Source organism: Megalops cyprinoides, chromosome 6 (genome assembly GCF_013368585.1).
Source record: "Megalops cyprinoides isolate fMegCyp1 chromosome 6, fMegCyp1.pri, whole genome shotgun sequence".
Taxonomy (NCBI): Eukaryota; Metazoa; Chordata; class Actinopteri; order Elopiformes; family Megalopidae; genus Megalops; species Megalops cyprinoides.
The window spans coordinates 40,260,366-40,281,340 of record NC_050588.1 but is presented as its reverse complement, the minus strand read 5'-3'; the positions used below and the strand labels follow the sequence as shown (position 1 = coordinate 40,281,340).

General features: G+C 45.3%; 1 protein-coding gene across 1 annotated transcript; it reads left to right on the top strand.

Annotated features, from left to right (window-relative positions):
- Positions 1–16,851: 16,851 nt before the first annotated feature.
- Positions 16,852–20,466, top strand: nmur3 (neuromedin U receptor 3). Its single transcript, XM_036531824.1, has 2 exons — positions 16,852–17,707; positions 20,078–20,466. The coding sequence occupies exons 1-2, from the start codon at positions 16,852–16,854 to the stop codon at positions 20,464–20,466; spliced, it is 1,245 nt and encodes a 414-aa protein (XP_036387717.1).
- Positions 20,467–20,975: the final 509 nt, after the last annotated feature.

Here is a 20,975-nt window from a genome sequence, read left to right as displayed (position 1 = left end):
CACCTGATTTCAGTACTTGCAAAACATTGATATTATTTTTCATTGATGATGATGATTTCTGCTTTGATTGATGATTCACGATCTCATTTTGTACAGCTGGATTCTGACCACGGTCATGGTGAGAAAGAAGGTCTGTCTTTAAAACAAGGCCATCATCATGACCACAGCAAAACAGGACACGCTGCTGTGGTCTGCTAGCTGGAAGCTGGGAGCATGACCTTGCTCATGTCATACACCACTCCCTGAAGAGGGGAACTCAAATAAATGGTGCTTATATTCTGCAAAATGCAGGTCCGTTTCGGCTTTTCACTCTTCCGCCAAAGCAGAGTATGTTCATTTTGTGAGCCCGTTCATGCAGGAATCTGGTCATTTCCTGCAATGCAGGTGCATCTCTCCGTGCATGGCGAGGCAGTGGCTGCTGTTGCTCTGAGTGAGATGAGCAGATGTCGCTCCTCTGGATGAGGAGGCGAGAACCGAGAGTGAGCCGTGAGAGAGGCACATGGGCTGGGATAAGTCAGGCGAGAGCCGGGTGGATATCAGCCTGGCAGAGCAAGACTGACTGCTCACACGGCAAGTACAGAGGGAGAATGTTTCTCTGCCAACAGCGTAGCGGCAGAGATGACAGGAACCCCAAAAAGCAGAAACTCTATTGTGTGAAAGCAATATTGTGATTGTGCGTATGTCATTTTCGCATTTTACTTAACAACATGGCATCATGCCAATAACTTAATACACATTCAAGTTGATTTCAGAAACTTTCCCCCTTTCTCTGGCCTGTCTTGAGGGTGCTGTGGGGTGAACATATGCGAAACAGGCCGAGTGAGTCACGCGCAGGCCGAGTGAGTCACGCGCAGTGCCCTGAGGCTCAGCAGAAATCCCACTCAACAGACCCCCCCCCGTGACTCATTCACTGCTAATGAGTATTACAGCAAGGTGATTGAGAATTCAAGGGCACTTACGCCCATTCTTCATAACTGATTCAAGTGACCTTATTACAGCCCCTTATGTTTTCCACAAAAGTCAGTGAGTGCTTGAAAATGAAAACCAGGGGAAGGCTTTAGTCAGCCGTATCGTGTGATATACTACTGTGTCTGTACAGTATATTAAGCCAATCTGTTATTTGTGTACAATCTGCTTGTGAAGACTACATTTTTTCACACCACCTGCTTGGCTTTCTTTAGGAATGATATTTACGGATCTGATCACACTAAACTGCTTCAGTCTCATCTGTCTGTGATGATAGTCATAATTTAAAAAATGCCATCCGGTCAGATGACTGACTTTAACCATTCTCACAGACTGTTTTAATGAGGAAGAGATAAAAACTTATTATCCATTTGGGCAACCAAAAACCTAGCCAGGCAGCTACATTTCAAAGTAAGCATCATTGTCACTTTTTGCTTATTATTTCTTCCAGTCCCAGTTCCAGTTCCAGAGCCCAGTCATCAGGTGTGTGCATTTGTGTGTGAAGGGGAGGGTATCGTACCTGAGCGTGTTCCTCTAAATTATCTTCTAACTGATGTTTCCCACTGCATTTGCCTGTCAACAGTGTGTAATGGATTGCATTGATAATGGTGAAGACAAACGGTGAACGTCACTGCAACGTCACGGCTGGCCTTTGAATATAAACACTCCCGGTTCTTTCTGCCAGGTGGATTAAGTCAGGAAAACACAGAAATGAGGAACTTGCCCTCCGCAGTCTCTGCTGCCAACAGAGACAGCTGTGCTGATCATCAAAGATGGATAATGTCACAGCAAGATGCACATTAATGTAGTCATTTTCAACTTAATGTAATTTACCACATTCGACAGTCCTACAAATAAATATTGTTAGATCTTTGTTTGGAATTTTATAATACATTACAATATAAAGAAATATTATGGTGTTTTATTGTTATTTGTCATAAACACAAATTCTACTAATTCCCATAAGGGTACTCTCAACAATTAAGTAGCAAAGCCATACCCAGTGTAGATGGTGTGGCAAAGGCCGCATTGTCTGCATGTTACAAATCAGTTACAGCTCTCATTATAACCCTGCCTGAACTTTCAGCAGATGCATCCATACTGAAGTATAAATTTTAAATAGCTGTTTGGGTTTTGCTCCATATGATTAAAGCTCTGTCACAGCAGAGGCAAAGACAACCATGCAAAGGCTAAGTGACAGTGTGCCTCCCACTCTAAACGTAAAATCAATGGACTTTTAAATATATTGTTGCCAATTTGATCATGTTTATGGATGAGTTTATCAGACAGAACGGTCTGTTATTGAAGCAACATTCAGTTTGTGTGTTTAACTCAACATGGCACTAACTAGCAGCTGTGAAGCAGTGAAGCAGTCACACGTGATGGGGTGGTGGTGTGTGCGTGGTGTGTGCGTGGTGTGTGCGTGGTGTGAGAGTGGTGTGTGCGTGGTGTGAGAGTGGTGTGTGCGTGGTGTGTGCGTGGTGTGAGAGTGGTGTGTGCGTGGTGTGTGAGTGGTGTGAGAGTGGTGTGTGCGTGGTGTGAGAGTGGTGTGTGCGTGGTGTGTGAGTGGTGTGAGAGTGGTGTGTGCGTGGTGTGTGAGTGGTGTGAGAGTGGTGTGTGAGTGGTGTGTGCGTGGTGTGAGAGTGGTGTGTGCGTGGTGTGTGAGTGGTGTGTGCGTGGTGTGTGAGTGGTGTGAGAGTGGTGTGTGAGTGGTGTGTGTGTGGTGTGTGCGTGGTGTGCGTGGTGTGAGAGTGGTGTGTGAGTGGTGTGAGAGTGGTGTGAGAGTGGTGTGTGCGTGGTGTGAGAGTGGTGTGTGCGTGGTGTGAGAGTGGTGTGAGAGTGGTGTGAGAGTGGTGTGTGCGTGGTGTGTGAGTGGTGTGTGAGTGGTGTGAGAGTGGTGTGTGAGTGGTGTGTGCGTGGTGTGAGAGTGGTGTGTGAGTGGTGTGAGAGTGGTGTGAGAGTGGTGTGTGCGTGGTGTGAGAGTGGTGTGTGCGTGGGGTGAGCGTGGTGTGAGAGTGGTGTGTGCGTGGTGTGAGAGTGGTGTGTGCGTGGTGTGTGCGTGGTGTGTACGTGGTGTGAGAGTGGTGTGTGCGTGGTGTGTGTGGTGTGTGAGTGGTGTGAGAGTGGTGTGTGCGTGGTGTGAGAGTGGTGTGTGCGTGGTGTGTGCGTGGTGTGAGAGTGGTGTGTGCGTGGTGTGAGAGTGGTGTGTGCGTGGTGTGAGAGTGGTGTGTGCGTGGTGTGTGCGTGGTGTGTGCGTGGTGTGAGAGTGGTGTGTGCGTGGTGTGAGAGTGGTGTGAGAGCGGTGTCAGAGTGGTGTGTGATTGGTGTGTGAGTGGTGTGAGAGTGGTGTGTGAGTGGTGTGAGAGTGGTGTGTGTGTGGTGTGTGCGTGGTGTGAGAGTGGTGTGTGCGTGGTGTGAGAGTGGTGTGAGAGTGGTGTGTGCGTGGTGTGAGAGTGGTGTGTGAGTGGTGTGAGAGTGGTGTGTGCGTGGTGTGAGAGTGGTGTGAGAGTGGTGTGTGCGTGGTGTGTGCGTGGTGTGAGAGTGGTGTTTGCGTGGTGTGTGCGTGGTGTGTGCGTGGTGTGAGAGTGGTGTGAGAGTGGAGCAGGCTCAGATGAATGGATGGATACACCAGAGGGCATAAAGGGTTCACATTGTCTGCTGTTTTAGGATCAGAGTACTTAAAAACAGCATTTAGGCTTTTTTACATAACAGGTTTATGCAATATGTATTTAAATGACATATTTTATACGTTTTTTAAAGCTTTTTTAAGCTTTTTTCGTATGATATTAGAGAAGCATGTCACAAGGGAAGCTCTGCTGTGATGCTAAACTTCACCAAAACACGTTAGCATTAGCGATGCCTAAAAAGCTTTTACAGGACATTTTCTCGTAGTTTTGACACTTCTCTAATCACGCAACACTATCCAAAATGCTCCTGGTATACAATAAAACAGGAGACGAGTGTGGTATTGACACCCTGAAATAAACAGCTACCAGCCTAACTACACACCACCCCCACCCCCCACATCCCACCCCAACCCTGCAAACCTAAAAAATGTCACACATTTCACAGGGTTGTTAAATGGTCTATCACCTGCATCCAAAAAAAGAAAAAAGCTATATACACCACATGTGACTGCTTTATTGTCAGCAGCGGTTGATGGTGGAAAGCACACCATAGATTATGTCATATTATGTCTGTCAAAAAGAGTAGAAAGATATTTAAAACGCTGCTCGTAAAGGAGCTTGTTACACCCAGGCTTTTTTCTGTGATTTGTAAACGTACAGATGAAGAGTCACTTTGACAGTGCAGTAAAGATTAAGGACATTTATGATCAGGATGGCAAGGAGCCAACAGTCTCACAGTCTTATCTGACAACACCTGAGAAAAAACCAGCAAGACATAAACTCATTACAACAGGGGAAGACAATAGACCTCTGATAACGAATCTGTGTTATGACAGTCACAAAGGCATACCACTTATTGGACAGTGTAATCCTTGCTTATTCAGTGCCATGCCGTTTCCACATTGACGTAATCAGATTGTGTGCTTTTTCAGACCGTATTGGGCAAGGTCATCTTAGTGTCAAATTAATTTTGTGTAGTAATTCTGCTGCTGTCCTTTTCAGTGATTATCGGGCCATAATGTGTGGTCATCTCTGATGACACTGATCCATCTCATCCACGACTAAACCCATGGACTTTGGAGAAAAAGACAAGCATGTCATGATTTCTTTCAAAAGTGATCCTTCTGCTGTTAGTAACGGATCAGTGGCCATTCCGGCTCAGTGTGAATCCAGTGGTCATTATCTCCTGTCAGCCCTGTAGCCAACCCTTAAATTATTCAATTCCATCTCTAGTCATACCCCATGCTATGATACAAATGTCCAGGACCCTACAATTTGCTATAATGGTATGAAAAATGACTTCCATTTAAGTAGTTCATCTTCCATATTTGTAGATAATGTACTTAGATCACACTAGCTTTTTTGAAAAACAGATTGGAGCTCTGATGATATTAGAATGTGAACTTAGCTAGTACTAAGGCTGTGAAATTAGTTAGAAGCTAGCAGAGCACCATAATGTCACTGGCAAGATGAGTAATAAAGGGGTTATCTAGCTTTTATTAACAAAAATTGAGTTGTGAATTTCCTGTTGTGACCCAAGAATGTACAGTAGGGTGGTGTGATAGTGGACAAGAAAACAGAGGTGTGGAAAAGCAGAACTAGTTTTTCATACTGTTACAGTGAATTTTGGGGTCTCAGACATTTGTGTTGTGGCTATGTATTTTTATTACACAAAATATGTACAGTCTTGATCATGTTCAAAAAATGATACGGACATCCTTCATATTTCCTCAACAAATGTACCTTGTTATAAGACAGCTGTTCTAACAATTCACCTTAACCTGTATATAATTCCAGAATAGAACACTGTCTGGGGATTGACCACAACTGTCCATAAGTGCAATGATCTTTACAAAAGACAAAAAAATCAACAAATAGCTTCACATACCCTCACAAAACAGATGAACCATATTGTTTCATGACTGGAGATGGTCTTGGACTTATCCCTGGCTCATGACACTCCAGGTTTCCACGGTTTCCATGTGTTTCCATATCGATTATAGCTGTGGTACTTCCCAGCCTCAGTGCGTCCAAAATAATACATTTTAATACTTGAAATGTGCAGCAAATATACTTTGTATTTTATAAAATAGAAATGATTCCTTCCTATTGGCATTTTTTTGCATACAGTATTGAATGACTTAAACTATAAGTCATTTTGCAGCACATTTTATAATGTTTTAATAAAGTCATAAATATGACAGTGGCCATTACTGGTCTGGTTTGGTGTATTTTTTCCTTCTATTGAAATGTGCTCTGCATAAGCCTCGCTTTATATTTTAAGGTATCTTCTTCTTTTTGGGCAGCATTGATGGGCTGATGACGTAACTGCACAGTGCTTATGGTGACAGTCCCAGGTGATGGTGGGTTATCTAATCTCTGGCCCGGGGTGGGGGGGGGGTATGGAGATATAGCACCTGGAGCCGCCTTGCACCGCAGGCGTTATGGCCGGCCTTATCTGTGCTTCTGCAGTGGCTTCCTGGCCACGTGCACACACATACATTACAGCCCGAGGATCCCGAGGAAGCTGCGTACACGCATGCATTTTATCAAATATCACAATAATAATCAATAGCCATGAAAATGTACGTCTGGGGAGCACGGGTCTGTTGTGTGACCATGCAATACACCAGGAAATTATTTTCATTGTTTGGTGCTGATAATTGGGTGTCGACCTATTTGGTCGAAATGCTGTTTTACCTCAGCAAACACTTTTGAGAGCATCAGAGTAACATAAAGATCTTTGGGTGTTTATACACTGTTTTTTGTTGTTTTTCTATGTGAATTTTAAGGGGCTGGTCACATTCAGAATTTCTCAGTTCCTCAGCACTTAAGCTCAGATCTTGAGTGCTATCCACAGGGTTTATTTCCCTGACGTCCCCAGAGAGCTTTTTATAGAGAACAGTGCACATCTCCAGCTTTTTCCCTCTCGGCCAATATCCTGCAGGCTCATGCCGTTGTATCAGTGAGCACAGTGATAATCCGCTCTTGCCGCCTGTCTTCCTCACACTCCTTACATCAGGCAGCTTATTCGCCTCTCAGTGTGTTACTGCAGTATTGTGTTGCCAGACCCAGGTGGACTTAGCACTTAATTGATTTTTTAATCATTTTTAATAGCTGCCATAGTAATTTGGCCACTAATCAAATAACACTACCCATGACCTATAATGATGTTGTTGCCTTTTGATGCCTCCTTTGGAAAACAACGCTTTGTTGAGGGAAGGTTTTCATTGTGAGGAATCTCTAAAAACAGAAATGAGAGGTGGCAGCACCTGCAAGCATCTTCCTTTCTGTCTTCCAGTGTCTGATAGCTGTCCTCAGTTATCAGCAAAATCTCACCAAGCTTCACGGTCAGTGACTGTCAAACTGACTGACACTGCATCACCGTCTCAGCAAAATTCTGTTCTGTGGAATGGCTGAACAGATTACCACCCAGTCAATTTAACTGTAATGTAGCTTGTCTTTGAATTGGAATTAGGGATTATAATTATATTATAACCTCTTTCTCATAAGATGTTTGTTCATTTCAGTAGAAACCAGAAATAAGAATTGCTCGTTTCCTCAAAAATAAACTCAAATAAAAATAAAATAAAATAAACAAGAAATAATGAATCATTTGGCCAAAGTCATTCAGCATTTGAGAAGCACGCACACGCTGTGCATGCTCAAAAAGAAGGAACAGTGTGTTCACATCACAAGCTGACCTCATTTAGGGGGAAAATTCTTACAGTTTTCCTCATTTTGTAACTTGCTGATATTGTTAATTTTTTACTGAAGCAGTTGTAGGTAAATCATTGTCTAACAGGCACAGCAGTAACAGTCCCTGGGAAAAGCCCACCTCTCTCTCTATGATGCTGAGCTGGTGGTCTCACACTAGCACTGCCGTCTGACCCCATTGCTGCCTACAGTGAGGGAAAAGTATCCACAACAGGTTATACAGTAATGCAATCACATAACGAATCCTTCGAAGGATTTAAAATTCAACTTTGCTGCTGGGGGTTACAGTTTAACTAAATAAATCCCCTTATCTACCTATAAAATGATATTGCAATTCCATAAAGCAAAACTGATGATGGAGATCCATGCCAGTGCACTGTAATCAGCACCAACCTGCGTCACAGAGAGAAATCTTCATGTCTTTAAAGTTGCCCCGGTAACCCAGACAACAGACCTACATTTGCTGAAGCCCAATCACATATTAAATAATAAAATGTTTGTTTTTTTGTTTTAACCTTGAAAACAAGGTCAAAACTTGTTGTTAGTGAGCCTGGATCACCTGACCGCAGTGGCATTATTGCTTTCTGAATGTTATCAGCCTCACATCTGATTTCTGCAGGCTGATTCCAGCTCTTGTGCACACACAGGCTGGCTTCAGCACAGTGATTTTGCAGAGGTTGCGTCAGACCTGCTAACCCACAGCCAGTGTGGCCCTGCCACTCACACCCTGCTTTCAACAGCTCCTTTTAAAACACTGTTTACACCTTTCCCAGTTTTATATGAGAGAGTGTAAGGGTTTCACGAAATCACAAACTGTGTAAGGGGTTGGCAACAGGTGACCGTAAAAGTGTCACTTCTTTTTTCCATCCTCTCAGCAGGACTGAGGCGATGTACCGGTCCCAATCATAAAGATAACAACAACCCGCTTTCTCGCGCAGACAAGTTCGTAAATCGACCCCCCTCCTCCACAGATGCACAGCAGACGTCTCCATAAACGTCTGTCAGATAAATGCAAACGCGTCCTCACAGTCACACGATTGTTTGGACTCTGTGCGCCCCCCTGTGGCCAACTTGTGCATTTCTCTCACAAGCCCAGCTACCCAGATACTAAGACCCTTTCTTTCTTGGTGTCAGGTTAGATGTCTTGTTGAATGAGTTTGTCTTGATAGCCAGAGGCATTTTCTGAACCCTGTCTGTCTGTTACCAGTCAGAATGATAAGTGAATATTAAGTACTGGAATAGTAGTTAGGACATCTGTTATTCATATTTTTGCTTGCATATGTATTTGCTCAGAAACATTCTTGGGTAAACCAGGTTGCATGTTAACTTATTAACCATTTATACAGCTGGCGATTTGCTAAAGCATTTCAGGTTAAGTACCTGGCAATACCTTGAGTGCAATACCACACCACTACACTGTCACTCAAAGGAACGTGCAACACTACAATAGATTATGACAGCACTGTATATTTCCACCATGAAAAGGAAACCTTGAAAATAATCCTGACTGTGTAAAATGCAAAGAGGGAAATCAAATTAATATTTAATTCATTTTTAAAGCACTTTTACACACCTCATCCATATTGTATTCAAAATTAGGTCAAAGCTCCCCGAAGCTCCCACTTTTTGATCATGCATATATTTATTAGTTAAACTTTTTTTGAAAGGGGTGGTGTCTTTTGACTTCATTGAAAGCATTGTGACCCTAGATAATATCCGGTTTATTTGCTGATAATTTGCCATTTAACATGCATGTTGTTGAATCGTGTTTTCTGGAGTCCTTAAGTCCATAAAGATTTGTAAATTAACCCTTGGGAGAGTATTATTGACTTTTTTATTTGTTGACATTTATTGTTGAATAGAGTGTGTTGTGAGATGGGTGATGTGGGTTCAGCCTGCCATTTCTCAGAGTGCAACCGCTGTATGAGAGATGAGTCTAGCGTTACACAGTTTTAATTATTCAATTTCACTAGTAATTACTCTGAGCTGAAAAGCTGAAAGGCATGGTGGAGAAATTTACTCACACTGTTGACATAGCTTTGCCATCAATATAATGACAATCTAATCTAATGGGCTTCTGCATAATGAAAATAAAGATCAAGCAATATTGGTTTAGATGATTAATATGTCTGCCTCCCATGTTAATAAGTGCAGTCTTGATTGTATTTTTCACTTGTTCACTCTTTACCCAGGTAAAGTACAGCACTAGCCTGAATACATGTTTTAAACATGCAACATTCTCTATATTGCAACATGGTCACAGTGGAGTCAGTGCTGATGCAGAGTGGCAGAGTGTGGGGCCAGCAGCAGAGGTTATGCCAGTGGACAGACAGAGTTCTCAGCAGACGGGACTCTCTCACCTCCTCTCTTTTTCAGAACACGTTTGTAATCACCAAGTGAGCTTTTGCACACCTTCCCACACCTGCACAGAGACTCACTGAAGCCAGGTGCTCCCTCAGCCAGGGCCTCATATTCGGGTCCATACAGTGTTCTGCACAAAGAAACAGCTATGAATCATTTCCATTCTCTGATTCCACCTGATGCTTACTTCCTGTGGCATGATGTCTGTCACATGTCAGCGTGCTGATTGGATGACAGCCTCTGCTCCTGTATCTGTTTGTGCCCGGCATGCTTGATGCGGAGACCTGCGGTTAATGTAAAAATGATGCAGCTTACCACCGCACACAAAGATAAAAAAACACATCTGCTGTTTGAATTCCTCATGCGTGACTACCTCACCCTGACACACGCGCTCTCTTTGGAGCAAAATCTCCCAGGCTGTCAGACACAGAGACCTTTAGATTATTAGCAGGGCAGCTGTTTTTATCATGGGTGGCACTTCAGGCTGTCACGTTCAGCTGATGACTCAGAGATTGAAACCAATCAAACAAATCTGCAAAGTTCCAGGAGATTCACTCAGAGCAGATGAGTAAATGAATGAGTACTCAACTCACTGGAACCCAACTGTCCAACCAATGCTTTCAAAAATGTAACAGCAGCTGTAAAAACCTTCACTCTAAAATGCTTTATATCACTTTTTAAAAGGAGAGATCCACACTCTGACTTGTTAATTGAATGCTGTTAATAGCGCCCTGTGATTTTGTCAATCAGCAGAGCATTCCCACAGTTATTTCTGGCGTGTGAATTGTCATGAATGTGTTTGTGCTCCTGAGTCATGTGGCAGGCTGCATTTATATTCCTCCACTTCTCTGAATGCAAACATACACTCATATACTCATTCATAATGATATGCCCAGCTCCATGGAAGTCACAAACCTGGATGACAAAAACTCTCCAACCTCTCCCTGAGAGTCAAATACCTCTTTCAGCCAAACAAGGAACCGAAAAGGTGAGATTAAACTATTTCTAAGAAGCCACTGATAATGAGATGATCACAGCTCAAGGATAGTTTTACTTAATGTTGGTCGTTCAGTTTAGTTAAAGGACACATCAAGAACTTTAGCAGATACTGCTGTTGAAGCTAAACTTCCTAATAAATTGTACTTAAGCTTTTTTTTTTTATTCATGGTGATACAGGTCTAAAATGCAAAATAGGTTTGCATGTAGAAAGAAGGCTGCAAACATAAAAGCAGTTGTCAGATGCAACTTTGGTCACGGATGTGATATCCGTAAGTTCAAACGGTGACTTCAACCGCAGCTGACCTTGTAGGAGCAAGCCAGGGGGACGCTGCACCTGAGGAGGGGATCTTTCAATGAGGTTGCTGTTTTGGATCTTCCTTCCGCGCACGACTTTAATTAATAACACGCACACCAAAGCTTTGCATCTTCTGATCGCAGATAAGTACAGTACAGACACCTGGCTGCAGACTTATTTGTTTGGATGTAAATGTATCCTAATTAATCATTAAATATAACTGTTTGGACTTTGATTTATATAGGAAATTATTCAGATTTCTAATGAACTAATGAACCAATGACTAATATACCGTGTTTTGTTCATCATTTTTACAAGGCAAAAAATGAACATTTTTAATTCCCTCACGGTAACTTTTATTTGAAGGGAGTCCTGATGCGCGGGCGCACTGCGCGCGGCAGCAGCGTGTGCGATCGTCGCGCGCCCTGTCTTTGCGCTCAGATCTCGTGGCGAAATGGAATGGCACGCGCTGTGGTCCTGTGCGAATGAGCGAGGGTGCGACAGCGCGCGGCGCCCTGACGTCCCAATCACTCTCATGCAGGTGGACTGATTGGATTTGCCTCTGAGAATGAACTGCGGCTGAATCCTCTTATCTGCTCTGGGCAATTGATGACAGACTATCAATGCGCCTTTTTCTTTGATGAAAGCGAGAAGAGTTGGTTCATCTGACGAATTGGAAGCAGTGATTGAGGCTTTAAGAAGATACAGGTTATTACTGATCCTGGAGCGTCGTGGCACTGCACGGGCAAAATCCGTGATCTTTCTGGAGGTGCAGGCGAAGACGGCACTAAGGTCAGTTGCTCCGTTTTGCGTTTAAAGTATAATTTGTGAAACTATCAAAAAAGAAAAAAGTAAACGAGGGATGTGCTGGATATGTTTATTTTATTAAATTCTTTTAAGTGTCAGTGAAAATCATACGATGGTTCTCACAGATGCAGTGTGTAATTTGAATCAACATCACGTCTTGTTAACGCTCCTAATGCGAAGCCCAACGCCCTCAGCCTAAAATAGAAACCGTGAATTCGGCGCTTGAAAAATGTCCTTCCTCAGGCCAGCAGAGACGCGTCAGATCCCTGTGCGCGGTGAACAAAGAAGGGAGCGTCTGTATGCAAACAAGTGGACGAAGGGAGCTGCACCCGCAACCAGAGGGTTACGACTTCGAATCCCAGGCGGCTGATGTATATTGGAATAATGTTCTGCACTTTAAATAAGCAGCTGTAGAGGTGATCAACATGATACATGTACGTTATTTAAAGCACCAGGAGTGAGCACACTCAATGATGATTGTTTTGTGGAATTTGTTGAAAATATTGAGAGAAGATTGAGATTAAAACTTTGTTTGAAGCTTTCATCAAGGCATTAAGGTTACAGGAAGGGAGGGAGTAATATTGTATTATTCAGGAGATATATTTCACTCTGAAATTGCCTGGTGCCAGAATCATTACAGAACTGTAATGTTATAAAGAGAACCCACCATTTCTCTCTATAGTGTATACGACAGCATGTTGACCAATTGTTCCTGATATTTATATTAGTTGGTATCTGCGAAGTCCTGTTTGATGGTCCTCACATTTTGGCTGCATTTGACTTGCATTTCCCCTTCCACAGCTGTTCACAGAATAATATCTAGTTCAGTTCAACACAAAAAGCACAGCTGCCATTAAAGCCAGGGACAGTCGATTTATGAGTGAAGTTCTTACTAAATTAAAATACCCTGCTCCATGTGGTCCCCAGCTCCAAGGCTGAGGCTTGCTTCAATGTGTCCCTGTTCTCATGCCGTCTATGAGGAGTCAGTGCTGCTGTGCTCCTGTATGAGGAGTCAGTGCTGCTGTGCTCCTGTATGAGGAGTCAGTGCTGATGTGTTCCTGTATGAGGAGTCAGTGCTGATGTGTTCCTGTATGAGGAGTCAGTGCTGCTGTGCTCCTGTATGAGGAGTCAGTGCTGATGTGTTCCTGTATGAGGAGTCAGTGCTGCTGTGCTCCTGTATGAGGAGTCAGTGCTGATGTGTTCCTGTATGAGGAGTCAGTGCTGCTGTGCTCCTGTATGAGGAGTCAGTGCTGATGTGTTCCTGTATGAGGAGTCAGTGCAGTGTTTGCATGCTGAGCAGATGAGCAGGGAGGCTGGTCTGACGTGTTTGAATGAGCAGTCCTTGCCTGCATCTACTCTAATATTTCATTCAGATAGTGAGCTTAGCTGGGCAAAGCATCCTTTGTGTAGGTGTAGGCCTCAGTCAGGGACTGTACCATAGTTAGGGTTCTGATATTCTCATATTCATAACTAGCAGGGCAAGACCAGGGAGCTGTACAAATCATTAGCAAATGTTTTAGCTAGCTTACTAGCTAACTAAATTCTAAATTCTAGCTCAATCAGCTCTGCGTGCATTTGGCCTTTACGGATTTATTTATGATGAAAAAAAAACGTAATTCGTTAGGTTACACACTGTCTTTCATGCAGTCATCTCATGATGATGATTATTTACGGAATAAATCAGTCTACAGAGGAAGTTTGCAAGGACATGTTTTATCTGAGTCCTTGTGAAGTTTTATCTGAGTTTAGCTGAGCTCTCAGGCTGGCTGTGGTGCATGCTTGTTCCCTAGAGGCGAATCTGGACTTGGGGGGGGGGGGGGGGGTGGAGAAGATGTACTTCACTTGCCTCATTAATGGATTGCATTGGCACTTAAGACGATGGCAATGGTGCATACAAAGCTCATTACATTATTGTTATTTAGCAGATGCTCTTATCCAGAGCAATTTACTATTGTATCAGCTGGATATTTACTGAGCCAATTGCAGGTTAAGTACCTTGCCCAAGGGTACAACAGCAGTGGCCCAGCAGGGGATTGAGCCACCGACCTTTCGGCTGGCAGCCCTCCCTCCTTACGGTTGTGCTACAGTGTGGCCCTGATCTCAGCATGGGTTACCCTGAACGACAGCTGGGGGTGAAGTTTTGGAGGGTGTTTTGGAGCCAGTGCTGTGAGGGGATGCAGGAAAGACCCAATGTCTTGGTTGGAACAGCACGCACGAAATTATGTAAGTTAGTTTCCTCAGGGACAGTATTAGTGAACAGGTGAGAGTTTAGCACTTTTGACTGAGTGTTTAGTTAATGGAGTGTGAATGTGACGGCTGGATATAACACGATAAATGAATGTGGCGAACCTTTCAGGAGATGGATCAAGGATCTAGAATTGGAGGTGTGAAAACCATATGATAACGACAATGACTGAACGTTCAAGCAAATGTCACCCCTTCCATTTTTTTCAAGAGCATTTTGTCTAATTTGATCAACCTGTTATTCCTCATGTAATGTACAGTAGAATTCTGTTTTGCTTTGCCAAGAATTCTCTCAGGATCGGCGAATCCCAGAGACAGAGCTGCAGCAACCTGGGACGTGATTGGCTGATGCCTTACATGATCTTGTTTGTTGTTATAACCTGTGCAACCAACCCAAGAATGGCGTGAAAGTCGCCTCACAGACCTGTATGGTGGCTTATAACAAACAAAGCAGGAAGCTACTTTAGGTCTCGGTCACCTGGGACATGCTAAAGGTTTCCTTCACTTTGAATTACAGCCAGGCAGCTGGATGCTAAACAGCGCAGAGTCTGACCTTTAAAATGTGAATTTTTGCCTCTCAGTGATCACGTTTATCATTGTGATGTAATTAAGATGAAGGATGTGATGCAAGTTTATCATTTTGATGTAATTCGTATGAAAGACATGACAGAAAAATGATCTATGCCCATTTCACTCTGATTATTCAGATTATATCAATGGTGAACTGAATTTGCTATAAATATATAGTGGCCTCCATATTTGTTCACACCTCTGAAAAAACAGGTACAAAAACATATGGCACAACAATCCCACACGTTGCAATTTTGGGGAGATGAAACAAAATTCAAAAGATGGTCAACAGGTGCAGGTGGGATGGCAAATCATCAACAAACACAGAAAAGTCTGACCATCAGCAAACACAGAAAAGTCTGAGCTGCCCTGCAGTGAATCATCGGACCCCAGGGTCACCCCGAAATAAGCATCAGACCCCAGGGTCACCCCGAAATAAATATCAGACACCAGGGTCAACCCGAAATAAATATCAGACCCCAGGGTCACCCCGAAATAAATATCAGACCCCAGGGTCACCCTGAAATATCAGACCCCAGGGTCACCCTGAAATAAACATCAGACACCAGGGTCACCCCGAAATAAACAGAGGAAACTAAATCATGACAAACTGAAACAAGAAATCGTGAAAAGGGGGTGCTGCCCACCTGATGCCATGAAAAAAAAACCTACAATGGGGGGAGGGACTACAAAGGAAATGCAGACTGCAGCTGGGGGCTTTGAAGCACTGAGAAGCAGAGAGATTCCCCTCTATAGATGACCATCTTCTCAAAGGCAGTGTACAGGCGTTGGTGATTAGTATGAGCTGATTGCAGCCAGACTCTGAGCGGACAGCCAGAGAGGACGGGGCAGAGCCAGGACAAACTGGCCACCCCGTGGTCTTCCACACTTCAATAAACCCAGAAAACGCCATACTCTGATCTCACCCCGCGGTCTTCCCCACTTCAATAAACCCAGAAAACGCCATACTCTGATCTCACCCCGCGGTCTTCCCCACTTCAATAAACCCAGAAAGCGCCATACTCTGATCTCAGCAACACCACACACACAGCATCCTCAATGCATAAAACATGAAACAAATTAAAACAAATCCTGTCAGCTTAGTGTTTTAGAGCATAATTACATTATTCATGCTTCTCGAAGATATCCTCGTTATATAATTTATCTCACGTTTGCAGCAGCAAATATAATCAAATAAAAATAATGTATTTAGTAGTGCAGTAATCGATTCTGTTTGCTCCTGCATAATGCTTGTAGTCATTAGCAGAAAAAGCCTTCAAACTGCAAAAATACAAGATTAAAAAAATGAGAGAGAATTAATACCAAATCCAGCACCCATCTGGCTCTGTCATTCTGTGGCCTTTGTTTGCCACTCTGAGCTGATAGTGCGAGACAGACTTCCGGCACCCCTCCTTTTCCCAAATTACGGTCGATAAGTTCCTCTCCACACGGACGCTGAGAGAGGAGTTCAGGTCAACTGCGCAAACCACAGAGCTCCGGGGCTGAGAGGAACTTTATGATAGCATTATGGAGGCACAAGGTGTGTGTGCAATCACTGTGCTTTCCTCTGTGCCTATGCCGGCCGGTGCTGCAGGCGGAAAGGTGTTATATACGCACTGAACTTTGTGCTTGGCATGACATAGATGAGAATGTGGATGTGATTACAGGAGAAACTCGCCTGAGAACACTCTCTGCTCCCTGCATACTTGTGCATGCTTATTTTTAAATGATCAATATAACTGACCAGGACTGATGGTAATTTCCTTAGTGTATCTTACAGCACTTTCCAAACGTTACTATTTTTACAGAGAGGCCTCCTTGCCGCCAGTAGACTGAGGTCCTGCATGCCTCACGCTTTTACTGCAGTTTTCCCTGGGTTTAAACAGGCAATCCATAGCAACTGGAGGTGTTCTTCACACCTCGCTCATTGTTGGCATGCAGCTTTGGGATGACTCCCTGCCTCCCATCCCTATGGGACTATTCAGCCTGGTCTGAGTTCCTATGTGTCATTTTACACTGTAAATCACTCTGCTTCGGCAGGGTTCCATTGGTAGCCTCATGGTCCAGGTATGGTATCATCAAATCATTTTTACAGACAAACATCAGCTGGGGAGCCGAGACTGGGGGTGTGACTTTGCGTTGTAACGTCCCTGAAAATGTGTGTCTTTCCACAGACACCTTAAAGAGAGGGCGTGTCCTGAAGAGCAGCTGACCTGCAGTCTGAATGAACTCCATGCGGTCCCTGCAGCGACGCACTGCTCCGAGATGGAATACTACAACCTGAGGGCCTTTTTGCAGAACTGCTCGGGGGTCGGAGACGCTCTCTGCAACCTCACGGGGAACGTCAGCGGAGCCGGTCAGCATCTGACCATTGACGACATCCTCCTGAATGTTCTGGGACCCAAGAGGTCCTCCTTCTTCCTCCCGGTCTCCATCATCTACCTGCTCATCTTTATCACGGGCGTCACCGGCAACCTGCTCACCTGCACGGTGATTGCCAAGCACCGCAAGATGCGGACGCCCACCAACCTGTACCTGTTCAGCCTGGCCGTGTCAGACCTGCTGGTGCTGCTGTTTGGCATGCCGCTGGAGATTTATGACCTGTGGCAGAACTACCCCTTCCCCTTCGGAGAGGGGGGCTGCTACTTCAAGACCTTCCTGTTCGAGACGGTCTGCTTTGCCTCGGTGCTGAATGTGATGGCACTGAGCGTGGAGCGGTACTTCGCTGTGGTGCACCCCCTGAAGACACGCTACGCCGTCACCAACAAGCACGCCCGCCGGGTGATCGGCATCGTGTGGGCGGTGTCCCTGGCCTGTGCTGTGCCCAACACCTCCCTCCACGGGATCTACTACCTGTACCTGCCGGAGAGGGTCGCCGAGTCGGCCACCTGCAGCCTGCTCAAGCCGCGCTGGATCTACAACCTGGTCATCCAGGTCACCACCGTCCTCTTCTACCTGGTTCCCATGACGGTCATCAGCGCGCTGTACCTGGTCATCTGCTGCCGGCTGGACCGCGAGCGCAGGCTGCCCCACGGCACTCTGGGAAGGAACTGGAGCTCCGGCAGCAGCTGGAAGATCCATGTCGAGAGCGGCCGGAGGAGGCAGGTCACCAAGATGCTCTGTGAGTTGCCAGCGTCCGCATCCCCACAGCTCTCTCTTTACATTACAGCTCTCTCTTGGTGATGAGTGGGTTCTAACCAAAGATAGAAGATATAAGGCAGGGTCATGTTGTCCTGTTTGATCAAAACATTATTACAGCTCCACAGAGCCAGTATGCTGCGAATAGAAAATCATCAATCTGAGAGCTCTCATGTGGCTCGAAGTATTGGGTGTTCCTGCTGATATCTTATCATTAGTATGTGCCCTATTTCTGCAAATTATTACCTTAGCACAGCGGGACAGCTAAAGTGCACCAGAGCTGATTGATAATTCACCCTGTACAATGGGCTTTTTTTATATGGCAGTTGATCACAATGGTCTTTGTCAGGCCTGGTTGACGTGCTTTGGAATAGCGTCTTCTTTATCTCTTCAAGTGCCTACAGAATGTTTTTCAATTGGATAATTTGCTGTTGAAAACCTCGAAAGCTGCACAATTGTCTTTGTTTCTTCTCATAATAATACATGATTCTGTTTGCTGCCTTCAGTGGAATACAGGGCTGCCTGTCTGTCTGTTCCTCTGTCTGTCTGTCTGTCTATCTGTCTGTTCCTCGGTCTGTCTGTTCCTCTGTCTGTCTGTCTGTCTATCTGTCTGTTCCTCGGTCTGTCTGTCTGTTCCTCTGTCTGTCTATCTGTCTGTTCCTCGGTCTGTCTGTTCCTCTGTCTGTCTGTCTGTCTATCTGTCTGTTCCTCGGTCTGTCTGTCTGTTCCTCTGTCTATCTGTTCCTCTGTCTGTCTGTCTGTCTATCTGTCTGTCTGTTCCTCTGTCTGTCTGTCTGTCTGTCTGTCTGCCTGTCTGTTCCTCTGTCTGTCTGTCTGTCTATCTGTCTGTTCCTCTGTCTGTCTGTCTGTTCCTCTGTCTGTCTGTTCCTGTCTGTCTGTCTATCTGTCTGTTCCTCTGTCTGTCTGTCTATCTGTCTGTTCCTCTGTCTGTCTGTTCCTGTCTGTCTGTCTGTTCCTCTGTCTGTCTGTCTGTCTGTCTGTTCCTGTCTGTCTGTCTGTTCCTCTGTCTGTCTATCTGTCTGTCTGTCTGTCTGTTCCTCTGTCTGTCTGTCTGTCTATCTGTCTGTCTGTCTGTCCCTCTGTCTGTCTGTCTGTCTGTTCCTGTCTGTCTATCTGTTCCTCTGTCTGTCTGTTCCCCCACAGTTTGCTTGAGCAGCACACATGGTTATATCACCCATTTGCAGTGTATTGTGATACAGATACACAGTCACTGTGCAGTGAGACCCGTACTGTAATGCCTCTTCACAGTGTATGACTGTACACCTGCCTTTTTCCTCCTGGTACGGCCAGCTTTTGTTATCAGTATTTGCCTTAGTGCAGATGCTAGGAGTGCAATCCCCTGATACACCTGTACACTAGCACAGGTACTTTTCACACTACAAGTCCCACAGTGCTCCACAGTGAAGTGGAAGCTAATTGGAGAATAGATGATATTCTCCAGAGCGTCAGAGTCACCAGAGCAACTCATGATCCTCGCGACACGTCACAGGGTGCCAAGGGCAGTGTGAGGAGAGTACTCTGGCCTACCGACCCTCCCCAGGGGGACAAAACTTATTTGTTTGGCACTGTGGGCTCTTGGTGATTGTCAGCAGTTTACCCAGCTGAATTCAAAGCCAGGCTGTAGGGCTCTGCAAGTGCTCAAGACAAAAACCTTGCCAACTAAGCCATTCAGAAGCAGCATGTTTCACGAGAACTATTATGTCCTTTTGAGTGTTATTTTTAAAAGAACAAATCATGGTCTATATTTGAAAGGCTGGGGAGTGCAAGACTTGAATATTCCATGAGGTGATATCAGGATGATAGCCTTGATTGATATCACAATATTAATTACTCACGAAACTAAGTGCACACACAACACAATTTTTTCTTCTCTTATGGATCAACTGTAAGCTAAACTTGATAAGAAGACATCAAATTGCCATGAAAAAGGATGTGACCACCTTTCCTGTCTCTCTCCCTGCAGCGGTGGTGGGTAGGGTTAGGGTTAGGGTTAGGGTCCTGTCTGCCCTGCAGTGGTGGTGGTTAGGGTTAGGGTTAGGGTTAGGGTCCTGTCTGCCCTGCAGTGGTGGTGGTTAGGGTTAGGGTTAGGGTTAGGGTCCTGTCTGCCCTGCAGTGGTGGTGGTTAGGGTTAGGGTTAGGGTTAGGGTCCTGTCTGCCCTGCAGTGGTGGTGGTTAGGGTTAGGGTTAGGGTTAGGGTCCTGTCTGCCCTGCAGCGGTGGTGGTTAGGGTTAGGGTTAGGGTTAGGGTCCTGTCTGCCCTGCAGCGGTGGTGGTTAGGGTTAGGGTTAGGGTTAGGGTTAGGGCTAACCCTGCCTCTCCTGTCTGCCCTGCAGCGGTGGTGGTGGTGGTGTTTGCGATCTGTTGGGCTCCCTTCCACGTGGACAGGCTGCTGTGGAGCTTTGTAACACAGTGGACGGACCTCATGCACAGGGTGTTTCAGTACGTGCACATCCTCTCTGGCGTCCTCTTCTACCTCAGCTCTGCCGTCAACCCCATCATCTACAACCTGCTGTCCACACGGTTCCGGGAGTGCTTCCACGAGCTGGTGTGCCTGCGCTCGGAGGCCCTGGCCTCCCGAGGAAGCTCCCCGCCCCCGCCCAAACTCGCCAAGGGCCCCTCCGCCCTAGGGGCCTCGGCTGGGGACAGGGACCCAGGGAAGGTGCCGGCCTTCACCATTTCTGCAGGCAGCTGGGAGGGCGAGGATGAAACCACGTACGCGTAAACATCCCAGCCCCATCCTACTCCACCTCCCACCAGTCCCCTCTTCACCCCCCGCCCACTCCCTTCACCTCATCACCCCCCCCCCCAACTCTCCCACCACCTCCTCGCCCCCACTCCACCCACTCCACCTCTCCTCTTCCTCACCATGAATGTGAACATGTGATGCTGTATAGATTCTTTTCAGTATGAAAAACTTTCATTGACTTGCGGTCCTGAAGAATCTCTACAGGCCTGGGGTCATTCTAAAACATGTATAAAGGGGGGCATTTATGGGATGGATGTTATAATGACACATAGTTTCACCACATCAGTTTCTGCTGTTCTGCACTGTGGTCCTGTGGTTGATGTGTGTGTGACGACTCTAATTCAATCATGCAGAAATAACCAAACTCCAAACTTCACATTTGCTAGAAGATGGTGTCAGTACAAACAACCACCTTCATCTGGAATTTACATAAAGTATTGGGGTGATTATAAGGCAGATATAAGAAATATATGGGAATGTAACAA

Coding starts and splice junctions, on each gene's coding strand:
- nmur3 (XM_036531824.1), top strand. CDS start 16,852: ATGGAATACTACAACCTGAGGGCCTTTTTGCAGAACTGCTCGGGGGTC. Junction 17,708..20,077: donor GCAGGTCACCAAGATGCTCT/GTGAGTTGCCAG, acceptor TCTGCCCTGCAG/CGGTGGTGGTGGTGGTGTTT.